General features: G+C 37.3%; 1 protein-coding gene across 2 annotated transcripts in view; it reads right to left on the bottom strand.

The window, feature by feature from the left end:
• Positions 1 to 25737, bottom strand: part of LOC141964462 (connector enhancer of kinase suppressor of ras 2-like) — a 205228-nt gene that overhangs the window by 128364 nt on the left and 51127 nt on the right. For both annotated transcript variants that reach the window (XM_074914871.1, XM_074914870.1), the window contains exon 2: positions 5148 to 5311. In XM_074914871.1, the coding sequence (XP_074770972.1) occupies positions 5148 to 5311 (164 nt within the window). The remainder of the gene's footprint in view (positions 1 to 5147; positions 5312 to 25737) is intronic.

Below are 25737 nucleotides of genomic sequence, written 5' to 3' on the forward strand. Positions count from 1 at the left end.
TACATCCTTTCTAATATTTGAAATAATTAACTAACCCATTCAATAGTACTAATTCAGTGGTTTGGCACAGCATAATAAATAGCACTGGACTGCCAGAAGTTGAACTTCTTTTCCAGCTGAGATTAATAAAGCTCTCTGGATGCATATATGTTTGTATAGACAAAAATAATGTATGTGCCAGGTTTCTCATTATACCGAGGAGATGGAGTATCTCTTCATCTCTCACTAAGAGAGATGGCATTCCGTTTCAAAGAAAGATTTATTTCCATCTATTTAAGCATCAATATATATACAAAATGAAGATTTCAGTCTAGAATAATCACCTCTGAATAACCTTTGAAATATGGGGGGAAAATAAGTATCTGACACATCAAATGACTTGTTAAAAATGAAACTTGATTACATATTAGGTAAAGTAAGAAAAAATACTTCCCAATATCCTCACAGTATTGACAAATCAAGAAGTGTATCAGCAGAATGAAAGACAAAAAGGATCTCAAGATAAATTACTGCAGGTATGGCCATTAAAAAGTAGCATTAATTTAAGCAAAATTTGAAAAATTTTATTTCAGAAGAAACAACCTTATGTATTCATAGAGGGACAGCTATGAAAGACTGGCTGCTTCACCTTCAGTCTGGCATACTTCAAAATAAATTACTGCAAACCACTTTCCATCTGACCAACAAAATAGTTACTGCTGTCGTTTTGTTAAAGAGAAGCCTAATAAAGAAATATATTAGAAAAAAGAAAGTATATTTGTTTGCTAGCCATGTCCCAACATTTAAAAAAAAAAATAGTAAATATGCAAGCAAATTAAATTCACGCCAGTTGCTGTACACATGTTGACCCACAGGTGACTTTATTTTGCCTTCCAGCAGAAAAACTATCATGCTTGGATTGCTAGCTTTTGCAGTAACTGCAGGGAGAAATTTTCTAATCTTTATTTCTCCTTGAATGCTATCACAGCATAGTGCTTAATTTCTCTAGCTGAATGCCTATGAATTAACAGTACTTTTAATTACTTTAGATACAATCTATATTTGAGCATGCTTTTCATTTTACATTCATTTTTCTTCCACTCATTATCAAAGACTTTCTTCACACTCGACTGTTTATATTTTAATTTGAGCAGGCTTTAACAATATATTGACTCCAATATTGTCCTAATTAAATTAAATTTACTTGTGCAGATTTGAACAGCAACCCATGTTGACCTCAGAAGTACTACTTTTTCTTCTAACATAATTTACCATCTATCAAAGCATTACTTTCCTCAGGCCCTACTACTTCTTCAGAGTCAGCCTTTGTGCAACTACTCCTCCAATACCTACCAGATAATTATTTCAGCTTTAATAAAATTACAGTCCAAATCCTAGATGGCCTGCACTTGCAGCCCATAGATGTTATTTAGGTCACTTCAAATAAATAATTTCAAAGCAGCTTCTGACCACACTAGTAAGAAAGGACTTTGATGTTTAAGATATTTTCCCTACAGCCATTATTCCCAATTTTCTTCATAACTAAAACAGTACTCAAAAATGTCTTTCTAGGATGGCCAAAGAATTGAAGCTGAAAGTATGGCTCACCTACAGCTTTTTCTTTCATAGCAGAAATTCAACTCTGAGCAATCCTAAGAAAGTGCCAGTACTTTCCCTCCTACACTGAAAGATACTCTCACCTTTTACACTTCAATTTTACCCTTTCAAAAACCAGACTATTCCAGTATTTTAAATAATTGAAGGTAAAACACATACTTCTATATTAGCATATTGCCATTTCCGTTATGCACAGGTGTATCCAATACTTTTATTTTTTCCCTTTTTACATTTCTTACATCTCCTTCTTTCCCACTGCAGATCGTCTTCTTCCAGTGTAGAATCTTTTCTAGACAGGAATCTCATATGCAATGCCCAGTTAAAGAATGCTCTGAACTCAGTTTTCTTTCAAAAGAAAAGTTATGATCTGTGATTGTACATATTAGTAATCACTTCTGATTTTATTCAGAAATAACTTGGAGGTTTGAATCAATTAACCAAGACATGATATTGGCTTGAGTTTTTTTCATGCTTATTTGTGAAAAGTGGATAAAATATCACAGGTAAATGTGTAATAGCAAAGCTTCACTGCCTTTACTAATTTGTATTTGAGAGTCCAGTTAAAAGGTGGTGCAGAACAGGGAAGAAAAAAAACCAGGAGTTGCCTCCTTTATTTTTTGTTTTCTCTTGCACTTGAACCCTAATTATGGATTGGCATTTAGTTACGTATATGCTGTGGAATGGTTTGCACCACTGTGACTGAAGCGGAGACATCGCTCTTTGATGTGTAACCCCAAACAGTTACTCCCCAACCCCCCAAAAGCCAGAGGGCTGATGGCCAGGCCCTGAGGGAGTGCATATGGAAAATATGGCATCGCAACAGGAACCTTCAGTGTGTTCCAAGAGCTTGAGCTAAGAGAGGCAAATGTCTCTCGGTTTCCTGAAGCAACATAGCTGTTCTCCTGCTAAACTCATGACCAACGTGCAGCTGAATTCCTGATGCATCACTGAGCCTAAGCTTACCTGAGAGATTTCTACAGTACATTGGAGATGCTTCTGTTTAAAGCATTACACAACTCATCTAGCTAAGATGGAGCACAACATCCTGCCTGAAAGAAATAGGTCATGTAACTTGGACACTGCCAATTGCCAAACATAAATCAATTAAGAAATCCATGTACGGGAAGAAAAAAAAAAAAAAAAAAAAAAAATCAGTGCTCATTGGGTTGGCCGAGCGAGTGGATGATATGCAGAGTACAAAGCAGTACTGACATGTGTCGATATAAACAGGAATGCAGCTATCTGTGATCAGACGGGAAGAAGAGACAGTGTGCACAGCATTGTGGATGCTCCACCAGCTCGGCTCTGGGAGCACACCCCATGCTGAGCAGGGCGAAGGGAGGGACTGAGAGCGCAAACCATTGCTCCTGCTGTTACTGCCCCTCCACATGCGGAATTTTAGACTGGATTGTTTGAGTCCATGTTTCCCTTTTTTTCATAACAATCTTTGAAAAAAATAAAGTATATATGAACTTACAAATATACTTACTTTGTACTCTATGCGCCCTGTCCATGCATACAGACACACACATAATGCACTCCGGTGCCGACACCTTCCTGACTGGGGCTGTATTCTAACTGCCCATAAACTCTATTGTTTGCTTATAATGAAACTCAGGAAATCCGGGGTAAAATGACATGCTCCTTCAGACATTCTGATTCAAATGATCTCTTATATGTCTGTTCCTGGTTAGTGGCATAAGCAAAACACAGACAGCCCTAACACCCCCTTTTTTTTAAATTACTTTTTACATAAGGTCTTTCCTCTGTTTTTTTAGACTAGCTAGTCTAAAAATTCTTTATGGTGATGAACTCCACAGTTTTCACTGATCACTTAACGAGCAGATTTTAATGTAATAATCTATTAATGCATCAACTTTACCACAGAATAAGAATTCAACTGTAATATTTTAGAAGTGTATTTTGGTTCTGAATAAAGGCAGCATCAGGTCTCCTACCATTCAATTATTGTCATTATTTAAAAGAATTAAGAGAAAAATCTTAATTATGCTTTTTGGTTACATAGTTAAAATTCTTATGAGTCATTACAGGTTAAAAATAGATATTATACTTGTAAAACTTTTATTAGTGATCCTGTCTCAGTAAGAAGCTGCAAGAATTGAAGAATGTGTTGTGCTTAGCGGCAAGGCAGGAATGTCAGAAGCAAGAGAATACCCCCAAGAGCAGAGCCGCAGGCAGCAGACTCACTCAGCAGAAAGTACACAGAATGGGCAAGATAATAATTTAGAAGTGGGAAAAAAAATAAGCAGGCATTTTAGAGACAGAGTGAGAAAGAAGGGTAAGGACTTAAAGGCAGGAGGCTAAGTAAATGATACCAGGAGCTGGAAAATCCCCATCATGCTTTAAAATAAAAAAGAAGGTTATGAGAGAGCACAGTAAGAGAAGAGCTGCACTATTGACCAGCAGCAGGACCAGCATTTAAGAGGTACACTTTCTTTGTTTTTAAAGGAAAAAAAAAAAAAAAAAAATCAGCAAGGGTCCTCCTAATGGGCACACTTGACTGAAGGGAGTTCTTTTTCCAGAGGAAATTTCTTGGGTCTGCTATTTCTGACTAGTGTCAAGGCACAGAACTGAGTTGTTCTTTAGATAATATAGTGGGCTGTTTATGCTCCTTTTAGGTGGAAAACAAGGTTTCAGAGGAAAAACTCCTAAGTTCCATTTTAAATATACAAAAAAGAAGGATAAATATATATATAAAGTAAGGATAACAGTTTACATGGAAGCAGAACTGATAACGTAGTACAATACGGGGACTGTCATATGTAATTTAGCTACATAATTTTACTATTTTACTTCTTTGTATTTTCAATTTCTTTTCACCTGTTTACCTGCACAAAGTTATTTTTTTCTTTAGAATTAAGTTAATACATTGTGTTTTACTAGCTGGTAGGAATTAAATAACAGAGAAAAAAAACAATTTTCTGATATCAAATACTTCGTTAAGAGGCCAACTGAAATAATAACCTGTTATACAAAAAACCCAGTGTTCTTCCAAGTTTGGATGCTTGCAGGTTACTCAAAAAAACAACTTTAAATTGACACACATGCCTGTGTTTTAGATAAAGTCAATTTTATGATTCCAGTCTTGTCTTAAAGCTCATTTTAAACAATCTTCCAGTCTAATTAGCATTACCTTCTGGCTCCTTAGTACCATCCTTTTGAATGCTGGCATGGTTAAAAGACTCAGGCCTACTTGGTTTAGTACAGTGTGGCAAATGTCAGTGAAATATGAGGGCATATGGCATGTAATTACAGAACCATATGGATGCCAGTAGTAATAGTCAACAGTATTTGAAAGCAAGACCAAGAAAGTTAGAGGAAGAGCAATAAAAGACCATCATACATAATCATAAAATGGATATATATAGTTTCTTTATAGCTGAAGGAAGCCTGTACATGCCTGGCCTTTAATGAAGCAAAGCCACTGTGTCTGTGTAAGCATATAGCTGTAGAGTGCAGTCTACGTTACTGTAGTTTTGGTTTGGAAATGTATTACCCCAGATTATGGAGCGATGCACGAAATCACTTACCAATGCACATAGCAGATCAACTGCTTCCAGTATCAGTTCTTGGTGGCCAATGCGAGTGACTCCCAGTTCCTCAAGCTCTTGATGAGTGATGTGTAGCAGCTGTTCGCCACTGATCTTCTCTCTTTCAAAATTTTTTATGTATTGTTGGAGGCAATCATCAAGGCCTATTTAAAAAAGCCAACAACGCATATTCAGAGAATGGAGACAAACAATTGTAACTCCATAATTCACAAATGTAGAAATTTCTTGGAAATACATGTATAATTCCTTGTTTGGCTCTATTATGGAAAATATGCAAAAAATTTATAATTTAACTTGCATAATGTAACACATACTACTAAAAAGAAAAGTTTATATTACTGACATTATTTTAAACATTCTTAAATATTTTAAGACTACTTAAGGTACTTATTAAGGAGGAGAGGGAAAGACAAATAAACACAGTGACATTATAGAAAACCTTTTTTTTTATGATGTCATGAATACCTAAATTTAAGTTTAGCTTATGATTAAGAACACAGTCTTCCTGGTATTCCTCTTGTAGGACTCTTCAAAGCCCTACTTTGTGGCTATCACTGATTAGGAAGAATGAGTTTTAGGCTCAGTAACTACCTACATGAACTCTGCTACACCCAGTGCAATTTTTTTTTTCCCCAAATCAAACTACCCAGCTTTCTGAAACTCAACAACATACAAGGGGTTTTGTTACAAAACCTTCAATTAATAATACAGTTTTTCCCATGTAGTAAAAATTATTTCCCCCTGAATCTCGATATAGTAAGAATAACGGATTTGGTAGGTGCCACATTATTCTGTTTCTCAGACCAGAGAAGGGACTGATTAACAACATAAATTGAAATATTTTTCATTCCTCCAAATCAGTTTCAGAGCCACATACACTTTAAGTTTCTGGGTAGAACAATTAGTTGAACACAAGACTCTCTACTAGGGAAAGCTACATGAGGTTACACAAAGATCCCTCAAGGACTCTGTCTAGAATTGTACTAGGTTCAATGGAAAACTGATATGCATATGGTTTTCTGTAGACTGACAAAAAAAAAATCAGCTTTAATAATTTAATCTACTGAGTAGAGTAAGTAGAACACTCTGATTCTCAATTATTTGCAGCAAAGCAAGTAAACCCGAGATCCGTAAAAAGTACAGCTATCCAGAAGCCACAGAAATAACCAGCTTGGGCATTTAAGGAAGAGAGCACTTTGAAATATAATTTCTGGATGCAGTCTTCTATTAAAGACACACGGTTACCAGCATGGTTATATTAAGGTGCAAATGTGTATGCAGGCCCTAAGAAAACACAATGTATATAAAGAAAAGGAAAGCAACAGGCATATGAACAATATTGTTCTCACTTCTCTGTTTAAAAGTTCTCACATATGCAATATAAACAGAAATAAAGCAAAAGTTAATGTTGTCTTCATTTCCTGGATTATTAATGTAAAGAAATAGATAATTCTATCATGAACCTTAATATATTTAAGAGAAATTTGTAAATATTTTAACATTTTTTGAACCACAAAGGTCCTTTTGAGTAAGCAGATGATACAGTTTGGCAATGGTGAACAGAAATATATTCCTCTAAATAAGTACAGGAATGCTAAATGAGTTAAAGAAGACGAAGGAATTTAACCAAACACATATTAGAAAACTACATTACAATCTATTACTCCATTTATAAACATACCTTCTTGGATGATATTAAATTATTTAATTCAATCTTATAAAATTGGTCTATTTCATTGTAATAGAAAATATTAGCTAAGCACATCACTAACACACACCACCGCAGCCTGACTGAATGCCAGCATTAGTTAGTGTCCGGAGACGAATTTCTAAAAATTACAGGAGAACTTGGTCAGAATAAACAAACCACCTGCTGCAGAACTGAAGGCTTGTGGGAACTGAAGTCAGAAAATGTGAAATGTAAAACTATCCCGCAGACAAAAAGAGTTTATACTGTCCATGTTTTTACACTGTTTAAAAAATTGAGAATAGTACCTGAGATCTGACACCTTATATTTGGCATGCTGAATATTAGCACATTAAGATTCAATTAAACCATCATAATTCAGCTGAGACACAGGGAATGTGACGACACAAGAACTGAATAAAACAAAACAAGGTATTTGTCTTCCGTTCCATAAATAAAAGGGGATACGCTGCAGTCTCCTTCAATTAATTTATCTTTCAAAATCATTCAACTGTTTACTGTGTAAACTGATAATCCTAAATTATGTTATAGCGCTCATTTATCATTTACCAAGCACAGCTTTATAGTCATATACATACATCCCCTACAAAACTCAATTAGTGATATAAAGAGTCATATTTTATGTTATTGATAAATATGAGGTAGTCTGGATTTTGTTGTGTTTTATTTGTCTGGTTTTCATTGGTTGCTTGCTTGCCTTTTTAAAAATCAAATCATCAGTAACTAATACCTAAGCCTTCTCTCTGTTCCAGAATGATCTGCAAACAGGAGACAATTTCTCTGCATCTGTTCATGGTTTTAAAAGATTTAATGAACGATTTTATGTAAGTATATTTCAGTTTGGATCAGTTGAAAACTGGTCACTGCAAGTTCTGCAATTATTATTCAACATTTGCAATTCAGAGCCATTACACATTTCTGTTCCTTGCTTGGTCATGAAGAAGTCTTAGAAACTATTTCAGAGCAAATTCCAAAACGCATCACTTCCAGATTTTCTTTTAGTGAATATTTGCCTAAAACTCAGAAAAAGGCACTGAAACCAATACCATAAATTAAATTATTTTGAACAAAAGTGAAGCAAATTAATTTAAAAATTTAGTATCAGTGGCCACAAATAAGCATTTGTAGCAGTAAGAAATATTTAGAAAATACCAAATGAATGTGACATCCTCTGAAAACTGTGTAGCCAGATGTATTAAATGTGCCTTTGAGCCAGAGAGAATGTCTGACAGAAGAGCAAAATATGAAATTTGTATTATTCATATTGCTCTGTAATAGCTCCCCAGGGCATCTTTAGAAGGCGTTTACTTAATGGTGCAAACAGTACGGCGGTGGACAACAGAACACAGAAATACATCACTGAAGGGCCAGGCTGTCTCATAGCATGACAGCATCTAATAAATAGGCACCAAAAAAAAGAAATATTTGTCCATTGCTCTTTGCTTTTCTATCTAGGAGCTAGGTATTGCATGCCATTGTTCCTTTTCCTCGGATGTAAAATTTTGTGTCTGATCAGCATGAGTTGTTACAAAGCCAGAATTTAGCAATCAGTAGTTTCATTCTTTATTATCATGGCTATAATTGGTTTTCGCATGAAAATATCAAAGATGCAATTAGAGGATAGAATGAGATTGTTTTGACTCACCAAAGCCAAATGGAATATTTATTTCCTCAAGCCACTTAGGCTTCATTAGCACCCTTTATGCAATTTTCTTGATATAATTTCTGTTTACAGATAGAACTGAAATTAGTTAAGATTGGTAACTAGAAAAAAGTAAGAGGCATTACGCAGGTAAATAAAATTAAACCACTATGCCGAAATTATACAGTATCAGTGTCAGATAGGCAAGAAACATAGGCTTGCAGTTCTGTTTCTCCACACTCTTATTTTTTGGGGTAGTTTGTAGTTAACCAATATATCCCTCATAGCACTATTAATTCAAGGAAAGGGGTTTAAACATATATGCTTTATTTTAAAGCTGAGACTTAACATCCATGATGAAAAATCTGCTATATTGTCACCATTTTTAAGTAAAAGAAAGCTTATTCCATCCACATGGACCAGGAAAACTTCCTCCATATGCAAACAGTAGAAGAAAATCAAGCATCTCCGATACAAAAATCATAGTTTGCAGTCAACGTAAATAAAGCACGTAGTAAATTGCCTGAATCAAGGGAACAAAAAAGAAAGGAGGCAGAAAAAAGGTAAGGAAAAAGGACAGGAAAATAAAAGCCAGTTATTTTAAAATGTATTTTCTGAACTGCATAATTAAGTAAAAAGAGATCATTAAAACAACAAAGCAAACCGACACATTCTAAAGAAAATTATCTGTAGAGCTAGCTAAAATCAGATTTAAGCATTAACTCAGAGTCGACATTACAGAACAGATGCTACATATTGTGGGCAATAAGACCCACTGAGATCAAAATTAATCTTTCCATTGATGTCAACAAACATCAGGTTTGGTTTACATTAAAAGCACAAAGATAGTTGCTATCTTATGTAAAGATCTGTCCCTTTCTCTCTGGCATTAGACAGGGATATTGAAATAAATTACTAGAAAACTAAATGAAGGAAAAGCACAGGTTTTTGCCCCCTATGCTGGAAGTCAAATTATGCAGACAGGGCAGCTCTCACAGGGGAGAAGTGTGGTGACAATAACTTTGTCAAGTGTGATTCATCACAAAAGAAAAGTAATTTCCAAGTTTAAAAGTCTGTCATTTCCAATTTTTCATAAATTTCTCCATAAATTACACTTATTCTCTTCTCCCTTTTCATATATTTTAATCGATTTTTGTTACTTATTGTAAACTATGCTGGTAATCTATCCTAAAAAATCCTGCCTAAATGATGGTTTTGTTCATACTACATCATTATTCCCAGAGGAAAATACACAGCAGCTGGCTGGAACAGAACCCTGGCTGTGAAATGGAAGAGTTACGGAGAGGGCAGACAGGAAAGGTCCTTGCCAGTTCAGCCTGTCACAAACATGACTGCTCTCACGAGGTGATTCTTCTGACAGAAGAGGGTATACAAAACGATACGCTCTGCTATAAAAATGCAGTGTTGCTCATTCTGCTTTTAGGGTCTAGGATGAAAGAGAAGGAGAAGAGCTTGGTGCATTTACCACTCCTGCAGTTCAGCACTGATGCGAGAAAGTGTTAGAGCCCACTTATAGTTAGTTTGGCAAAGAAGTCAAAACCACTTTGATTAAGGGTTCTAATGAAAGTAAATCTGAAAATAAAAAGTACATAGCAGAATACGAAAATCACAATTGCACAAAGGCTTATGCACAATGGCAAATTTGAGGTATAGATACAAGTGTCTGTGGAATCTGGGTCTAAAGGACAAAACCTGAAAGTCAATGGAATGATCTCAGCTTGTTCAGAAGGATTACACTTTGGTCTGCCAAGAGCAAATTGATATTCCTATTAATGTATCTCATTTGACTAATAAAAGCTATACAACAATCCTATCTCTGTTGCTGCAGAATGGCGACTTGTGAAAAATCAATAAATCAAAGTGAAACGGGGACAAACTCAATTTTCAAATGTTGTTGTGCTGGATGTTGGAGGAAATCCACTAAAGCTGCTGTGTCCTTCAGTGAAGATAAACGCAAATGGTGACTGTGCTTATTTGGGAGGGCAGATACCTTGTATAACATGACCACGGTGCACAACGGGAACACGCTCGCACCAGCACATCCGTCTCAGGAGCGCGGGCTGAGTTGTGAGCCACCAGGGTCATCAAACATTTCAAAAGAAAACTGATTGTACTGAAACTACCTCTGGGTGACAAGGATAAAAAAAGGACAGAAACACTGCAAAGAAGGAAACAGAAAAGGTAAGACAACCAGAAACTCTGTGCGCTTTGAGAAAAGGCTTAGACAGGAAGACTGCTGAAGTAGCTTTGGAACCGTAAGAAAAGAAACATATTGTTTGATTCCTGCTGGTTTTTGCAAGTGACCTCGCACATGACCTTCCAAATAAACAGGATTGCACCCGAGACACCTCATCTGATTCCACCAATGGCTTCTCTTCCTAGAGAAAGCAACTTGCAAGTCCAGAATATTAGTTATTTGCAATCAGGAAAAAAGGAAGCACTCATTTCTGTGCTGGAAATAATCTAATTAATTGGGGAAGGCAGCACAATCTTCTGCCCCTGTCACAACCTTCAGGTCACACATGCAGACCTACTTAAATATATCCAGTGTTTAACAGCATCTACAGGCTCCATCCAAATAATTGTTGTTACAGAAAGCAAAAAAGTTGGGGTTTGGTTGTTTGGATTTTTATTTTTTTTTTTTAAGTGGTATTTTCAACATAAAGCAATATTTTGCAGCTAGCTAGAAAGATCTGGAAGAAACTGACTGTTTGGCTAACAGAGAGAAGTAAGTGGGGAATGCATGCCTTCTCCTAAATGTAATTTTATTGAATACACAACATCAATTCATGGGTGTTCTTGATCAAAAACCCCTTTGATTTATTACGTTGGCCTTAGGCACAGTGGATCTTTTCCAATTCTTATGTAACTTGTAACAATGAAAATCATCAGGTGGGTTTTTTGTGTCAATGACATTAAAAGCTTTTTAAGAATTATTCAGTCCAAATAAAGAAAAGGCATAATCCTCAGGACCATGTTCACACTGAGCTGACTCTCAAATATTACCTATTTGATCTTAAGCCCTCTCAGGAGGGAAAAAAAACCTTTAGAGTGCCTGGAGAAAATGACCTTCATACCCCCACAATTCAGAAAGAGACAAAGGGAATGCGTTTGAAAACACTCTGAAACACCAAGCTTGGAGTGTTTCAGACCTAAACTTTCCTAAAGTTTGGAGCCTATCTAAAAACTAGGGAGTATCATGTAGCATTTGCCATCTTTAAGTCTACTTGTTACAAACCCGATCTATAGCAATATAGTAGCTAGATTGCAAAATTTCATACTAAGACTACATTTTTTAAAAAATCACAAGTCATAGCATGAATGCACAAACACACAAAAAGAAAGAATTAAGATTATTCTGACAAAAAATAATCCCTCAATTCTGGCATTATCTGACCTTTAAATGCTTGACTGTGCAAGTATAATGTGTTTAAATGTTGCTTCCCGGATGAGTTTCCTCTGCGTCACTGCGTCACTCATTCACACAGACACAGATGGACGTTTTAGATGCAAATACAGGCAGACTTCTGCTACTTGAATTTACAGATCCATCATCTGCATGAACAGGAACTAGAGCGGGATGAGCACTTTGAATGACTGTTTCCCAGACACTGACTGACATAAAAAATGTTGACTTCCATTCCAGGCTTCAAAGTGGATGGAACTTCACCGGACATGAACTCTTCCACTGTGTCAGACCACTGGCTAAGACTGTGTAGATCCACAAGCTGCTACTCCTGCTCCTATCATCCTCTCCTGACAAAGCCAGGCTCCGCATCCGCCTGCCAGAGCCCTCTGTGGACACGCTCAAGCGCCAGCATCCAGCCAACACTGGGGAGCTCTTGTCCATCCAGACCAATCCTCCCACTCTTGGCTTTTCTTTCCAAGGGTTCCCTCTCCTCAGCCTCTCCCACCTCCATCCTGCATCCCACACACCAGCCAACATCACTGGCTCAGTAGTCCTAGCTAAAAGTATCTGCTCATCCTCCTAATTCTTATCACAAAATTCTGGTTTTTTCCCTAGCAAAACCTCTTATATCTTCAGCTCCCTTCATTTACTGCCAGCTTCCATTTCCAGATGTTGCATTTTTTACTCCTTCTACACTGTTCCTATTCTTGTGTTTTCTGTGTGAACTGGGCAGTTTCGTCTCCTTTGTACCTGCAGGGAAGCAGGGTTACGAGAGCACAAGCTGGAGGGAGATGGAAGCTTCCAACCACAGTTCCTCTTCTCTCCTCAGAACAGGTCAGAGCTTCGTTTGCAACAGATCTCAGCCACAGACGCCTTTTGTAAAACAGATATGACCCTCAAGAAAGGTAAAAATCTGTTGCAAGTTCCTAAGCATATCAATACCCTTTTTTCTTTTCCCCCTCCAAAGTGTCCTCCTCTGAATAAGGGCAAACATCACAGCCACTTCACCAAGAGTACATGTCTGAGACACAAACCAGCCTCCCAAATTCTACCCCATATGCAAAACCAGAAGGAATGCTACATCATTACTGTAATTTTTTTTTTTTTTTTAAGCATGGCCAAATCAATGGCCTTTCCTATAATCTCAATGTCTATAATTACAGCACTTTTTGGCAGCAACTTTCCAAGGTATCTATACTATCAAAAGTTCTGCTGAAATTATTAATATTTTAAGAGTTCAGAGCATCTGAGAAGGTTTTGTAAGGGGATGTGTCAAGTGATATTAATAACAATTGAACAAACTGCTGCATTTATAAAATTTGATTTAATGATATGCCATCGCCCTTAAATTGACATTCGTATATATAAAGTAAATGACTTAATATAGTTCTGCCTTCATTACCTCTGACTGAGTAATAGGAAGTGAAGACATTCCACCGTTTTCCTCAAAAATTGGCAGGTGTTGTCAAGCTGTGGTATTATCACAGAAGGAATAAACAGCATTTTCTAGAAGCTTGCTGAAACTAGACCTGACCTTAAAGATGTTTCTGGAAGGAAAGTGTCACACTCAGAGAATGTATCACATTTTCAGACGCAGGAACATGCTCTTTGCTGTCACATTTCACAACGATCTTAACCTCGAGATATGCCATTGATGCTGTTACTGATGAATTTCCCATAAAAGTGATAAAAAACCAGAAGTACCTTTGTTAGCTCCTTGTGTTAATGAAAATTTAAGTCTTCCCTTGGCCTCATTAATTTTCTCCTCGTTGAAGATATAACAACAGCCTCCCGTCATTTTTTGAAGCAGCATGGCTGAAGAATGACCTGGAAGTGCTAGCAAGCCTCTAAAAGCCATCGCATTCCTACCTCCATTTATTTGATTATACGCTTCCACATGCCAGTGTGACTGACTAAGCTGAGAATACTTGGATGCTGAATCTGCCTCGTTACATTTACTTTAAAAGATAAATGCTCTGGCCAGATGCAAGGCAAGTACTTCTATCTGTTTCCTGCACTGGACCCATGTCACACACTGCTTTCCTTTTTTGAGTTTGATGAGAATCTCTTCTGGCAAAGTGCTGCTTCCAAAGTAGAGTGGAACCCTTGTACAGCCACCCTGCTCCTGGTGCTTCGTACCACTGTGTGCGGCCGGGTAGTGAATTGGGTCAGAAACTGCTCTATGGTAACTTTACTCCTTTTTGTTACCAGCTATTTTAAACTGGCACAAATGAGGTGGAATACACCAGCGGATGAAAGAGCAGATGCTTGAGCTGGCACCACTGCCAACAAACACGCTTTGCAAGCTACACCATAAGAAAGCCACATATGATAATTCTTCCCTTCATTTTCTCTTTTATTTGCTGAGACAGCAAATTTATGACCACCATCCCAGCCATTGTTTCAGACAGCCTGAAATTTATATCTAAATTCTAAAAATCTTGTAGGATTAGCTAAAAAGGCAACATAAAATAAATTCCTAAAGCCAAAAATAGATTCATATTCAGAAGAATCTTCAGCTACTCTTTTGATTTATACTCGAACCAAACTGCAGAACCAGCATAATTAAATCCTCAAATTTACCCAGTTATGAAAAAGCAGTCATAACAATTCTGGTGATGACTGAACATCTCTAGGGTCCGTATGAACAGTTAGAATAAATAACATCTATCCTGTGTGAGAGGTAATGTTGCTTAAAAGCAGAGAATTGATGTGACCAGGTTTTGTATTCCTCCTATTTGCACGCGTGTCAAAGATTGTCTCCTCATCACCCCGCATTGGAGGGTAGTGGCACAGGTGATCCAGAGAGCCTGTTCCAGGTCTCTACTTCCAAGGTGCTGTTGTTGCAGTAAATGTTAATCTGCTGCTAAAAATGAGGGCAAAAACCCCCACAACATTTAAAAAAAAAACCAAACCACAATAACAAAAACCCAAAAAACCACCAACAAACCAAGAAAGACAAACCAACCAAACACCACCAATAAAAAGGAACCATTCTTCGGTAGAAAGAAAGATATTAGGAAATCAAGTACCATTTCCTTCACTGGAACCTAAGCACATTGAGGTGAATTTGTTTCAGACTCCTGTTGTCTCCCTTTTATAAAGGTCACAAATTCCAGTATGGAAGGAACAGCATTAACAGTGTTCTCATATATAAGGACTGACCTTAAAAGAGCACTACAACATATTAATGTAACACAAAGCTCCTTTCTTCAGCTTCCAATGATTTATCCACCTTGCACTGCCCACAGGAAAATCTTAATCACAGACTGACCTTCGAAAAACTACAGTTTGATATCATACAAAAGTAAAACTATCATGCCAAACAAGTTTTGGTACAAGTAATACAGAGATATACCCCCTTGTCCCTGTCTTAAATACAAAGAAAAAAAAAAAACGATGAGATGTTATATATATAACAAGTCTGTCTGAGCTAATCAATAGAGAGAAAAAGAGTGACTTGTTGGACAAAACTCAGATAATCATGAGGCAGACATTTAAAGTTAGGTGAAATTAATCCTACTCTAAAAGTATCTCTGATGAGCTTGCAATAGGGCTTTAGATTAAATTCAGTTCATATTCAAAAACATCCAAGCAGAGTGTCTGTCACAGATGCTTCAGAACAGTGGCTTCCCTGGCCAAAACACATAAAAAACCTGAAATTTTTTGAGGCATATCTAATGCTGCAAAATGTTATCAGCAAAGGAAACCTGTTACAGTATAGCCGGAATCCCCAGATCACGCTCTCTGCCAGCAAGTGCTAACACTTGCAAAAGTGGCAGTAAGGGAGCTGACATAGAAGAATCAAACAAAAAGTGCTACAGATGTTTCCGTGCCAAAATATATTAATTCTTGTTTGGGCTTCACTGACATATTTTACCAAAAAAATCCCATCTATCCGAAGAACAGCCAAATCCAGTGCAGACATTTAAAGTGAAAAGCTGAAACAAGTAAGATTTTTGCTCAACACAATTTCTTCAGCAACTATGAATCTACAACCTAATTCACAAGTAATCGTTCAAACACCTGCAGGATACAAATCCTAGAAGTAGAAGGTGGCCTTGGCAATTCCTCAGAGAGTTCTTTACACAGTTGCCAAAAATCACCGGGAAGCAAGCTGCTTTCAGATTGCTGTAAGAAGCATAGAAAAGGCTAGGATTTTATTTTTTCCAAGAATATTCAGAAGATTTTTTTGTATACCATCTCCTGGTCAACTTCTTGGCAAAAGCTGTGGATCAGCTGGTCTGGGATTTCACACACACCTCTCATTCCTTTTGTTTCAAGGAAAAACTGGTCTTAAACTAGGTTCTTTACTGATGCAATTTGGATGAATTAGCTCTAGCAATCAGTGGTTAGATCAGTTAAAACTCAGGGAATTGTCAGGAATTGCCAATTAATTAATTGTCAGGAAATACACAAATCAGGAATTAAAATTTTTATCAATACAAACTATGTGAAACTAGAAGGGTAGGTAAATGGAAAGAAGTCACAAGAGAAAGAAAAAACCCTGTAAATCCTGCTGAAGAAAGAAGCTTTTCTCTTTCCCTACATTCACCCCTTTCTATTCTACATGTTTATGTTATGTGATGATGCCAGATGAATTTATTATGGCTGTTACTGAACAGAATGAGAGCTAGAAATGTTTATTCACTACCACTTTTCATGCAGTATCAGATTAAGACAGATTAAGTCTCTGGCTTCAACTACATGATGAAAAATATTACTACATCTTAAATCACTATTATTTTGTCTTTTAATTCTGAATTCTAAATGTTTTGCTATTTGATCAGGCCATAGTTTATCCAAGATTAAATACTTCTATGAAGTAACATGAAACAGGCAAAAATTTTATCATATCTAAAGAAATATACAGCCAAAAGTCCATGAATAAGACACAATGACATCTCAATGTAAAAGAAAATTTTAATCTGCTCAGCAAAGCAATGAAATTATTGGTAGTTCAGTACAAGAAAAAAAGTAAAATCAAATGATTACAAAACATTTCAAAACCATGGGATATCACTCACTTGTATGTTTGAAATATTACTTTTTAATATGCTTAAAATGATTAAATCTTTTCCGTGGCAGCATGCAAAAGAGGGACATCGGTCAGGACTAGCACCTGAAGTGTAAATCTCTGACTAGGAAGCATCAGACTGGAAGCACTATAGAGTTCCCACCTACACCTACACACCCTTGCAGCTACAGAGCCCACTACTGCCAAAGGATAGCATGGGAGAACTAAAACACGGTTCTCAGACCACTCCTAGTTATTTTTCTGTTCTTCATAAGCAAATAGTTGAAGCTTTTTTTCTCAAAACATCAGACAAGGAGTAAGAGATATGTTATAGTAATGTGCCAGTAATAAAACCTGTCCATAAAACCTCTAAATAGAGCTGCTGGTGGAAAGGTAAATGTATTAACTCACTAATACAGACCCAACAACCTGGAGCAATGCACTGTATTAACTGAGCAGGATAAATTAATTCTATGTCAGGAAAAGTAGCACAATATGAAATACCGTTTCCAGGGACACTCCTCACAGCTTCTCAGGGAGCATGCTGCTGCACTGCTCTAGGAGCAATTCCCAGAAAAGTCTCAAAAAAGAAAAATCTCTTCCAGTTTACTCTATTTTTCATATATGCCCGAGAACTAAACATGGAAAGATATTAGTCACACTTAGGAAGTGGTTTGCTCCTGTCCCCACACCTTCCCACTACACCTGATACCACAGTTACTGGTGGGAGCTGGGACAGACAGACAGGCAGGCTTTAGGTGTCTGCTGGTCTTGGAGCATAACCCTAAGAAAATGTGCCTGGGAACCTCCAGCAGGGCCAAGTTATGCAAAGAGTAACACAGAAACAAGAAGTTACTGGCAAAAGGGAGTATAAAAATAAATTAAAGAACTGCAGTTCTCTGTATAAAATAAAATAGCTGTGATAAGAAAAAAGCAGGGAAGTTAAGACTGAGATAATCAAAAAAGGTCAGAAGAGCAAACTAGATGTGACTTTCGTATTTACAGAGCATTTTATCTTTAAACCATTATGTGATTAGCTTTTTCTAAATTCCCATTTTTCTGAACTTCTAGAAACATGACACGAAACATAGAACTTAATTTCTTAGGCTATTACTAATTCCCAGTGAAAATGCATTGTGTCACCCATTGCTGTTTTTTCCTGTGATATCATTTGGTAAATCAATAGGTAAATCTGGCCACGTCACTGTCTCTCAGCAAATATGGAAAAAACTCAGTGCATCCTGGATCCAAGAGATTTTCTTTCCAACTTTTATATATTAGTAAAAGCAAAAAGAAAACTTATAAAGCTTTTACGTGAGTGTTATAATACCTAATCCCTAAAGAAAATATTGCCATTATAACAAAGGGTTTCAGCCCACAACTAATGATTAAGCACTTACAAACAGGCTATAGCAGAGGTGTTGCAGGCTCGGGAAAGTGCTGAGATGAGCAGGGCTACTTGGAGGAATTTGTTCCACAGCTGGCCCGTGGCATATTCAATCAAAAGAGCAGGCAAAGAGCAAATGTAACTTGGTCGCTAATTCTACAGACCACAGCAAAATTTCAGGCTGCTTCATCACTAAGAGGATTTAGCAAACAGTGAGCTACAGTTTGCTGCTTCACTATCTGGAAATGGAAGCCCAGTACACCTGTGTTAAGAGGATTGCACAGGTAAAGGGTGGCAACTTCCATCTTCGCTTCAGCCAGAAGCATAGATGCATTTTTATGGCATAAGAGGATTTGATTAGTAGTTTTAGTTGCTGTTGTGCTGTAACGGTAAGGTTTTCCAGAGGATGCGCAACTTGGGCTCAGTATGGATCTAAGAAAAACAAACAACTCTCCACACACACGCTTCACCCCCCCAAACCCCCCCACTAGCAGAAACCATTCTTACCAGCTGACCCTTAAGTCCAGGCTTGTTGAACCTCAGTTCAAAAAGCAAAACAAGTACATGAAAAGAGTTATGGAAATGGATGGATTCAGCCGTGTGAAATCATTTTAGGTTGCATTCTACACATTGCACTTCTTTAGGAAAAAAGCCACAATCTTATTTTTTATCCTTCAAGAATTAAATAAATGCTAAATGCATTTGTTCCCTGAAACAAGCACGAACTATTGACAATTTTCAATTTGCAAATGCATATCATTATTTTATGTATTGTACCTGTAAGATATACTATGATTCTTGCCTTTCAGTGTTTTAAAATACCTACTTTAGATAAGACATCCCTATCACCATATGGTCTCTGTAATTAAGAATTTGAAGAGTTTCAGAAACAAAAAGGTGACATCTGATCTCAAACACAGCAGCTCTTTAAGATTTAATTTGCATTTTTCCTTTACTATCCTTTTGTTAGATAACAAGTTATATTGTCAAATGTAGCTTAAGTAACTTCATAATGTAGATTAATTGACAGTAATATTCACAGTGTTTATTTTCCCTAAAAATGTATAAATAGGACTGGAAAAATTCAAATTACTATGACATTTAATGCACTTCTAATGATGTTATTTGCTCACCATGACCAATTTGCAAATCTTAACTTAGAAAACAAATCAGGTACCTCAAACATGCTAAAAATGGCTTACAAAAATTGAATGTCCTTGACTTACTTTAGTCATTTTCAGGGACAGGATGAGAAATTAGCATTTCCTCTAGAGGGCTTCAGGGTCTGTATTATTTCATAAGTCATTTAAGTTATATTGCACTAAGTGACTGCACTACTAAGGGCCAGAAAGGCTCATTACTACTCTGATTGCTCCTGCATTGGGAAAAAAAAAAAAGTTACAATTAGTTAAACACAGAGTTAACGCTCTGTTGATCGTATCATAGCTAGCATCCTCACTTTCCAATAACACTACAAGAAACAAAAAAAATGAGATGGAAACTTAGTTATATGATTATTTTTACTAGAAATGCTGAAGTTGATCAATTTTCACTTTATGTTTTCCTGGAACATTGCTCCTTAAGAGGAACCAGTCCTTTCTTTACGGATTATTTCAATACTACACTGATACTAATTTAGAACTTAACAGGACATTCTAAAACAATGCATATACAAAACTCATATACAAAATAAACTATTCTTTTAACGTTTCTCTAAGTCTGTATTGTGATAATCTTGATAGCCAAGTTTCTGATTCAAAGAATTTATATAGTAATAGAAAATTTAACTAAAATTTGGGACTTCAAATGTCTAACTGTCTCAACATTTCCATGTCTACCACCAGAGATCCAATGCCTGATCAGTCAAGATAGTTCTACGCCATATTCTGTCTTTGTTTCTTTGTATTCTTTTGCAAAACTTGTACTTTATATGTCCACCTTACTACTGAGCCACTGTGTTATTCACTACCTCTCAGCAGCTCTTACTTTTCAAGTACCTGATGTGTCAACTGTACTTCTAAAGATGATATATATCTCATCTTTTCAGATATAAAAATGTCACTAAAGGTGCAGTTCCATAATGGGCTTAAGCCAATTTCAGACCATGCTGCTGCTAAAAGAGGCAACAACTTTTCCTCCCCCCTCCTCTTGTATTGGCATTAGTAATTTTATGGCGGCACGGTGAATCAGATCAGCCTGTTACAGCAAACTGAAGGTGAAGCATGCAGGAGGTGAAGGGAAGCTCAACCTTTTTTATCAACTGCCTGTGAAACAACTTTGGTTTGAAAATTCAGCAGCTAAAGCAGACATGTTCTGCTCTTCTCTGCCTCTCGCTGCTTGCTGCTACCTTCAAATGTCTTTGTGGCTGCATGTTGAGCTCAACTGGGGAACTGCTCCATCTGAACAATAGCCCAGGAAAAAAGGAAAAAAGGTTATTGTTTGTCAGGTGAATATTCTCCAATCCATCTTACAATACAGGCATAGAAACCAGAGCCAGCATTCCCAGGAGACAGGGACACAAGAAGCGTGGAGATAGAAAGAAGTGGATGGAGCAACAGCTATTTAAACCAGGACTGCCACAAAGTTGTCTGATCTACTACATCTGTCTAAAAAAGCTTGGAGGGGAAAGGTGATCCTGCTGTACAAGACTGCTACCATTTACTACAGCAAAATTTAAAAAATGTTTTACAAACAGAGCACAACAAATGAGTCCTTTTCCAACAGGCACATATCGTTTCATTTCCAAGTGTCTCTGGTGAGATTGATGGTCCTTTGTATATAAATATGAAGAAGGAAACTGAACACTATGTTGATGAAACTGTAAGATGGTAGAAAGTTAATTTCGGTATGTTGCACTAGGAATTAAGAAATCATCAGTTAAATCCTTGACAGTTACAGGAAATCTTCTTAAGATGTATCTTATGCTTAATTTTGTACTGAAACAGCAGTCAGACTGTATAAGTCCCTAAATCAAGCACATTGTCTTTTAAAATTGAAATCTAATTAGACTTAGCTCCAGTTTTATGTTTGTCAGATAACTGCAGTCTGTGGACATCCTAATACCGACTGGGCTTCCCACTAGCAGATCCCCCTCTCCGGAAAAAAAAACAAACCAACCACCACACAAAACCAAAAACAAACCGGCCACACAGCTATTTGAAAAAATCTGGTTTTTTGTGAATTCTGGTCTGACCATGGAGGGTCCTATTCTTGATGCCAGTCATTATTTAATAGAGGAAGCACTACAGCAATGATTTGTGTGAGAGTGGCCTTGATCCAACAAAGAACTTAAGTGCCTGCCTCACTTCTCTGTATATTGCTAATCCTCCAATTGATTTGCACAGGAATATTCACATGATTCAAATCAAATTTAAGTGCATTGCTGGAGCAGAGCCAGGGTGCACTGAACATTGCATGACTGAGCCCACGATGGCCAAAGGTTTGGAGATGGTCCCATTCAATTTCGCAGATCGAAATTCATGTCTCTGTGGAAGGACATCACACAGAAAATTTATACTTCACTTAAATCTTCCTCCATTTTGAAAAATCCTCTATGAGAATTAACATCTCCTGTGATATTTACCGATATACATGTGTGCTAATTTCTTCAGTAAAAATGTATTTTGGTAGCATATTTAAATTTTCCAGTACTCAACTGCACCAAAACATCTCGACCACTCTAGGATAGGCAGTGACGTGACTTAACACCTACTTGTAAAGCGATCATACTCCTTTTGATACTAGTAGGTTGTTGGTTCCAGCAAAAGAAATAACCGCTACACAGAATTTCTCATTCTGTCTCATCATCCATATGTTGCCTTCCTCTGTCATAACCTTTTAATAACACTTTGAAAAATTTATTATAAACCCTTTAAAATTATACATAAATACAAGTTCAATCAAGAAAATACTATATAACCTTTTAGGGACTACAAGTCATGGCTTTTCAGTTGACTGAGAAGAAAATCAGGAGATGGGAAACATGGGAACACTGGTCACATTCAACAAAGTGAAGCTACTGATCACAAGAAGATGATGAGAAAAAATTCCCCCAGACCACAACTGATGGTTTGGGTCAGTTCTGAACAACTACAGCCAGTGAGGAGCTGAGAGAAACGGAAGTGGCCTGTTTTGTGCTTTTCAGTGCTTTACAAAGGGACATGAGCATGTGATAGAGCTGAAAGAAATTACTATCTCTATTTTCCCTAGGCAAATCTCTCTTTGCAAGGTTGGGTTAGTATGTACACTGAGTCTGAATCGAAACGAGGTTTGGCTCTACAGATGGAAAGACAAAAGGTCAAAACAAAGCTTCTTTTTCAAGGACTGAAGGAAAAATCCTTGGAGACTGGAGTGATAACTGATGGTACTTAAATGGATGTTCTCTTCATCGGTTTTATTATTAAGCACATTCAGACCTTCAAAAAGCAGGTGCTCAGCTACATCCACCTCTCCTTTTAGAGCCAGAAGGACACCATTTTATCAGTACCAGTGCTTATTGCCACCAAACAGCTGCATTAATAGCACTACAGGAGTTTGGAAAGGGAAGTTCTATCACGAAACGATCTCTGACAAAAACACACACACACAATGCACAACGCCAGTGCTCTAGTCTTGGAGTCAAAGTCATCACCTGAAGGTCACCAGCGCGTTGTGTCTAAGCTGAGATATAGAGTACACTGAGCTATATACCAGTGTTTGAGATGAGGACTGCACACGCCATGTGGATATTGCTAGGGCAAGAAGATCCATTTCTGGTTGTCTCTGACACACAGGTATCCAATTTGTAAGAGATGCAATCTCTTACTCATGCTACTCAAAGAGGGAAAAACAGGGTATCTGGTTGCTGGGCTCGCAGAAAAGGTGTCCCACAATACTGATACACTTTCGATAGCTCCTTTAGATCTGGCAGAGCCACTGAAGTGGAACACCATGTTTGAACAAGCAATCTGGTGTTGTAGTTTATCAGGGGGCAAATTAAGGCATTTATTTTTTTGCCCCCTTTCCAGCTGTAACTGCCTAATCCAATCTAAAGTTTGTTGATATGGTCTTGTAAGGGCTATTTCTATGCCACTTCACTTCTATTTTAAAAAGGGGTGTGATAACTAGGCTGAAAACATGTAATGAGTTTATTTTGCACTTTGGGAAATTTTCATGTTTTATTCTGAAACAGGTTGTTACATCTTGCTACTACAAAGTTGGCAGTTCTGCTGTATTTTGGATATACTGTGAACACATTTTGATTTGATTCTGGCAGGCTCCCAGTTAAGCTGAATTACAATGAATGCCAACACATCACAATTTCTTTCAGTAAACACAAGCCACAGTTTCTTAGGCAAACGGCCATATGCCATGTTCTCGCACTATTCATTTTTAACCCAAAGAGCTGAATCTAGCCATTGCTTGTGAAGAAAAAGAGACAGTCAATGGAGTTCCTCTTGTAGTTAAAAAAGCTGCATTTGTCTCAGTGTCAAATAAAAATCTGCATGAAGCTGCACTGTACAGCTATATCAACTGGAAAACAGTAATTCCATTTCCCAGGACTAGAAACAAAGTTGACAGCAGGAAGGTAATACCTCCCGTTGTCTCTATTTTTCTCTGTGTTTGCTTTAGTGGGGGGGATTGGCTTCTATGGTCATGCACATGTTTCAAAGCCCCTGCAAACCATCAGTTGCTGTTGCAGGAAGACATCTAAGCATGCCAGTTTGAGGAGTGTTTTCAGACTGAAGTAAATTCCCTTTGAGAATACAGAAATTTATTTTAGAGAGATTCTTAGAATTTTAGTTAAAAACGCATGAAGATGAATCAACCTAAGAAGGAGCATGGCCAGAATTCAGAGCTCACCCCTTGCTGAGGATCTCATTTCTCACAAGGAATATGCGACATGAACTTCCAGCCAACTAAATATGTAGCTCCACAAGCTTGAACAGAAAGAGTTTTCTAGAAGTCTTATATGGATCAAAATATTCCCAATACTTATTTCTTCAAGACAGTTCTGACAAAACTCTTCTGGTAAGTCAGTGACAGGCAGAAGCACAGTGTGTGGATAGCTCTTTTGTTAATCTTTCTAAACTCAACAGAAATGACAACTCTCTTTGAAGCCTGTCCAGCAGACAAAACACAATGGAAGAACTCAAATTCATCTGAAGAAAAAAAAAAAAAAAGGAAAAATTTCTAGACTGGAATGCACAGCTGCAATCACCTTTCTGCTGCAAAGGGTGGCGGTGCTGGTCCCTGCACTTTCTGATCCCCTTTCGCATCCACGCTCACAATTGCTAAACTGTGCAGGGACCTGGGAGAGCTCACGAGCACGAGTGAGAATAAATTTTTTTACCCTGCTGTAGGGCAGCGTATTGCCAGGATAACGGCAGAGCCACTGCTGTCTGTGACAGCACAGTGTTAGATCAGCTTAAACTGATGGGGAACCTGCACCACTGGGTGCTGGATGCAAATCTGCTAGATTTGCAACCTACTTTCCAGAGGTTAGCTCTGGCTTCTTAGCATGCAAATCCTTAAGAAGCACAAATATATAAATCTAAAATATGTAGTATTATTATACATGTTATATGTATTATTAGTAATAATAATGTCTTATCTTTATGTAGCATTTTTTTGTTAGCAAAGCTCAGAGCTCATTATAATTCTGTATTTCACAGGTAGGAAAACTGAACCAAAGAGATGTAAAGGAATTTTTCATTAAATCACACCAAAGAGCACTGGGAGAACAACACATAGGCCCCATGCCTTTTCACTTTTCATGCTTGGGCATAATTGACTGGGAAAAGTTAAAATCTTCTCTAGCCAGAAGTGATAGGGAGCACACACACTACCTAACCCTCCACCAAAATCTTCATAATCTCTTAGAGAATACAGGAAAATTTATGACATAGACTTTGCCCTTTGTTTTTAAAATAGTTTTAAAATATTTCACTAAGCACTGTCAAGCCACATTTTCCTCTAATGCATTGTAGTTCACAAGTGTTCATAAACTACGTTCAACCAAAATGAGACATGGAAAATTACATCCACTTGGTCTATCGCATTTTTATCACATTCTTCATGCCAAAAAATTCAAATTACTGTGTATTATGTATTCACACATTCTGTTGCTTGCTCTTTAACTCTACTTGTTTTCCCACACATCTCTTGTTCACTTCGCAAATGCCGTCTTAACATCCTTGACTTTGTTTTAGTCCTCTGTACTCCTATTTCTTAATCTCGGTACCTCTGGTTTTGGACTACCCTTCTGTTTATTCCACTTGACTCCTAAGTCATATTTCCTGACTTGCTATTTCTGTTTCCATCTCTACTGATGTGCGGCTCAGTGGCTGCTGAGAGCACAGTAATGATGCAGACATATTACAATTTGCAGTCTATCCCCTTCTGCA

Source organism: Athene noctua, chromosome 11 (genome assembly GCF_965140245.1).
Source record: "Athene noctua chromosome 11, bAthNoc1.hap1.1, whole genome shotgun sequence".
Lineage (NCBI taxonomy): Eukaryota > Metazoa > Chordata > Aves > Strigiformes > Strigidae > Athene > Athene noctua.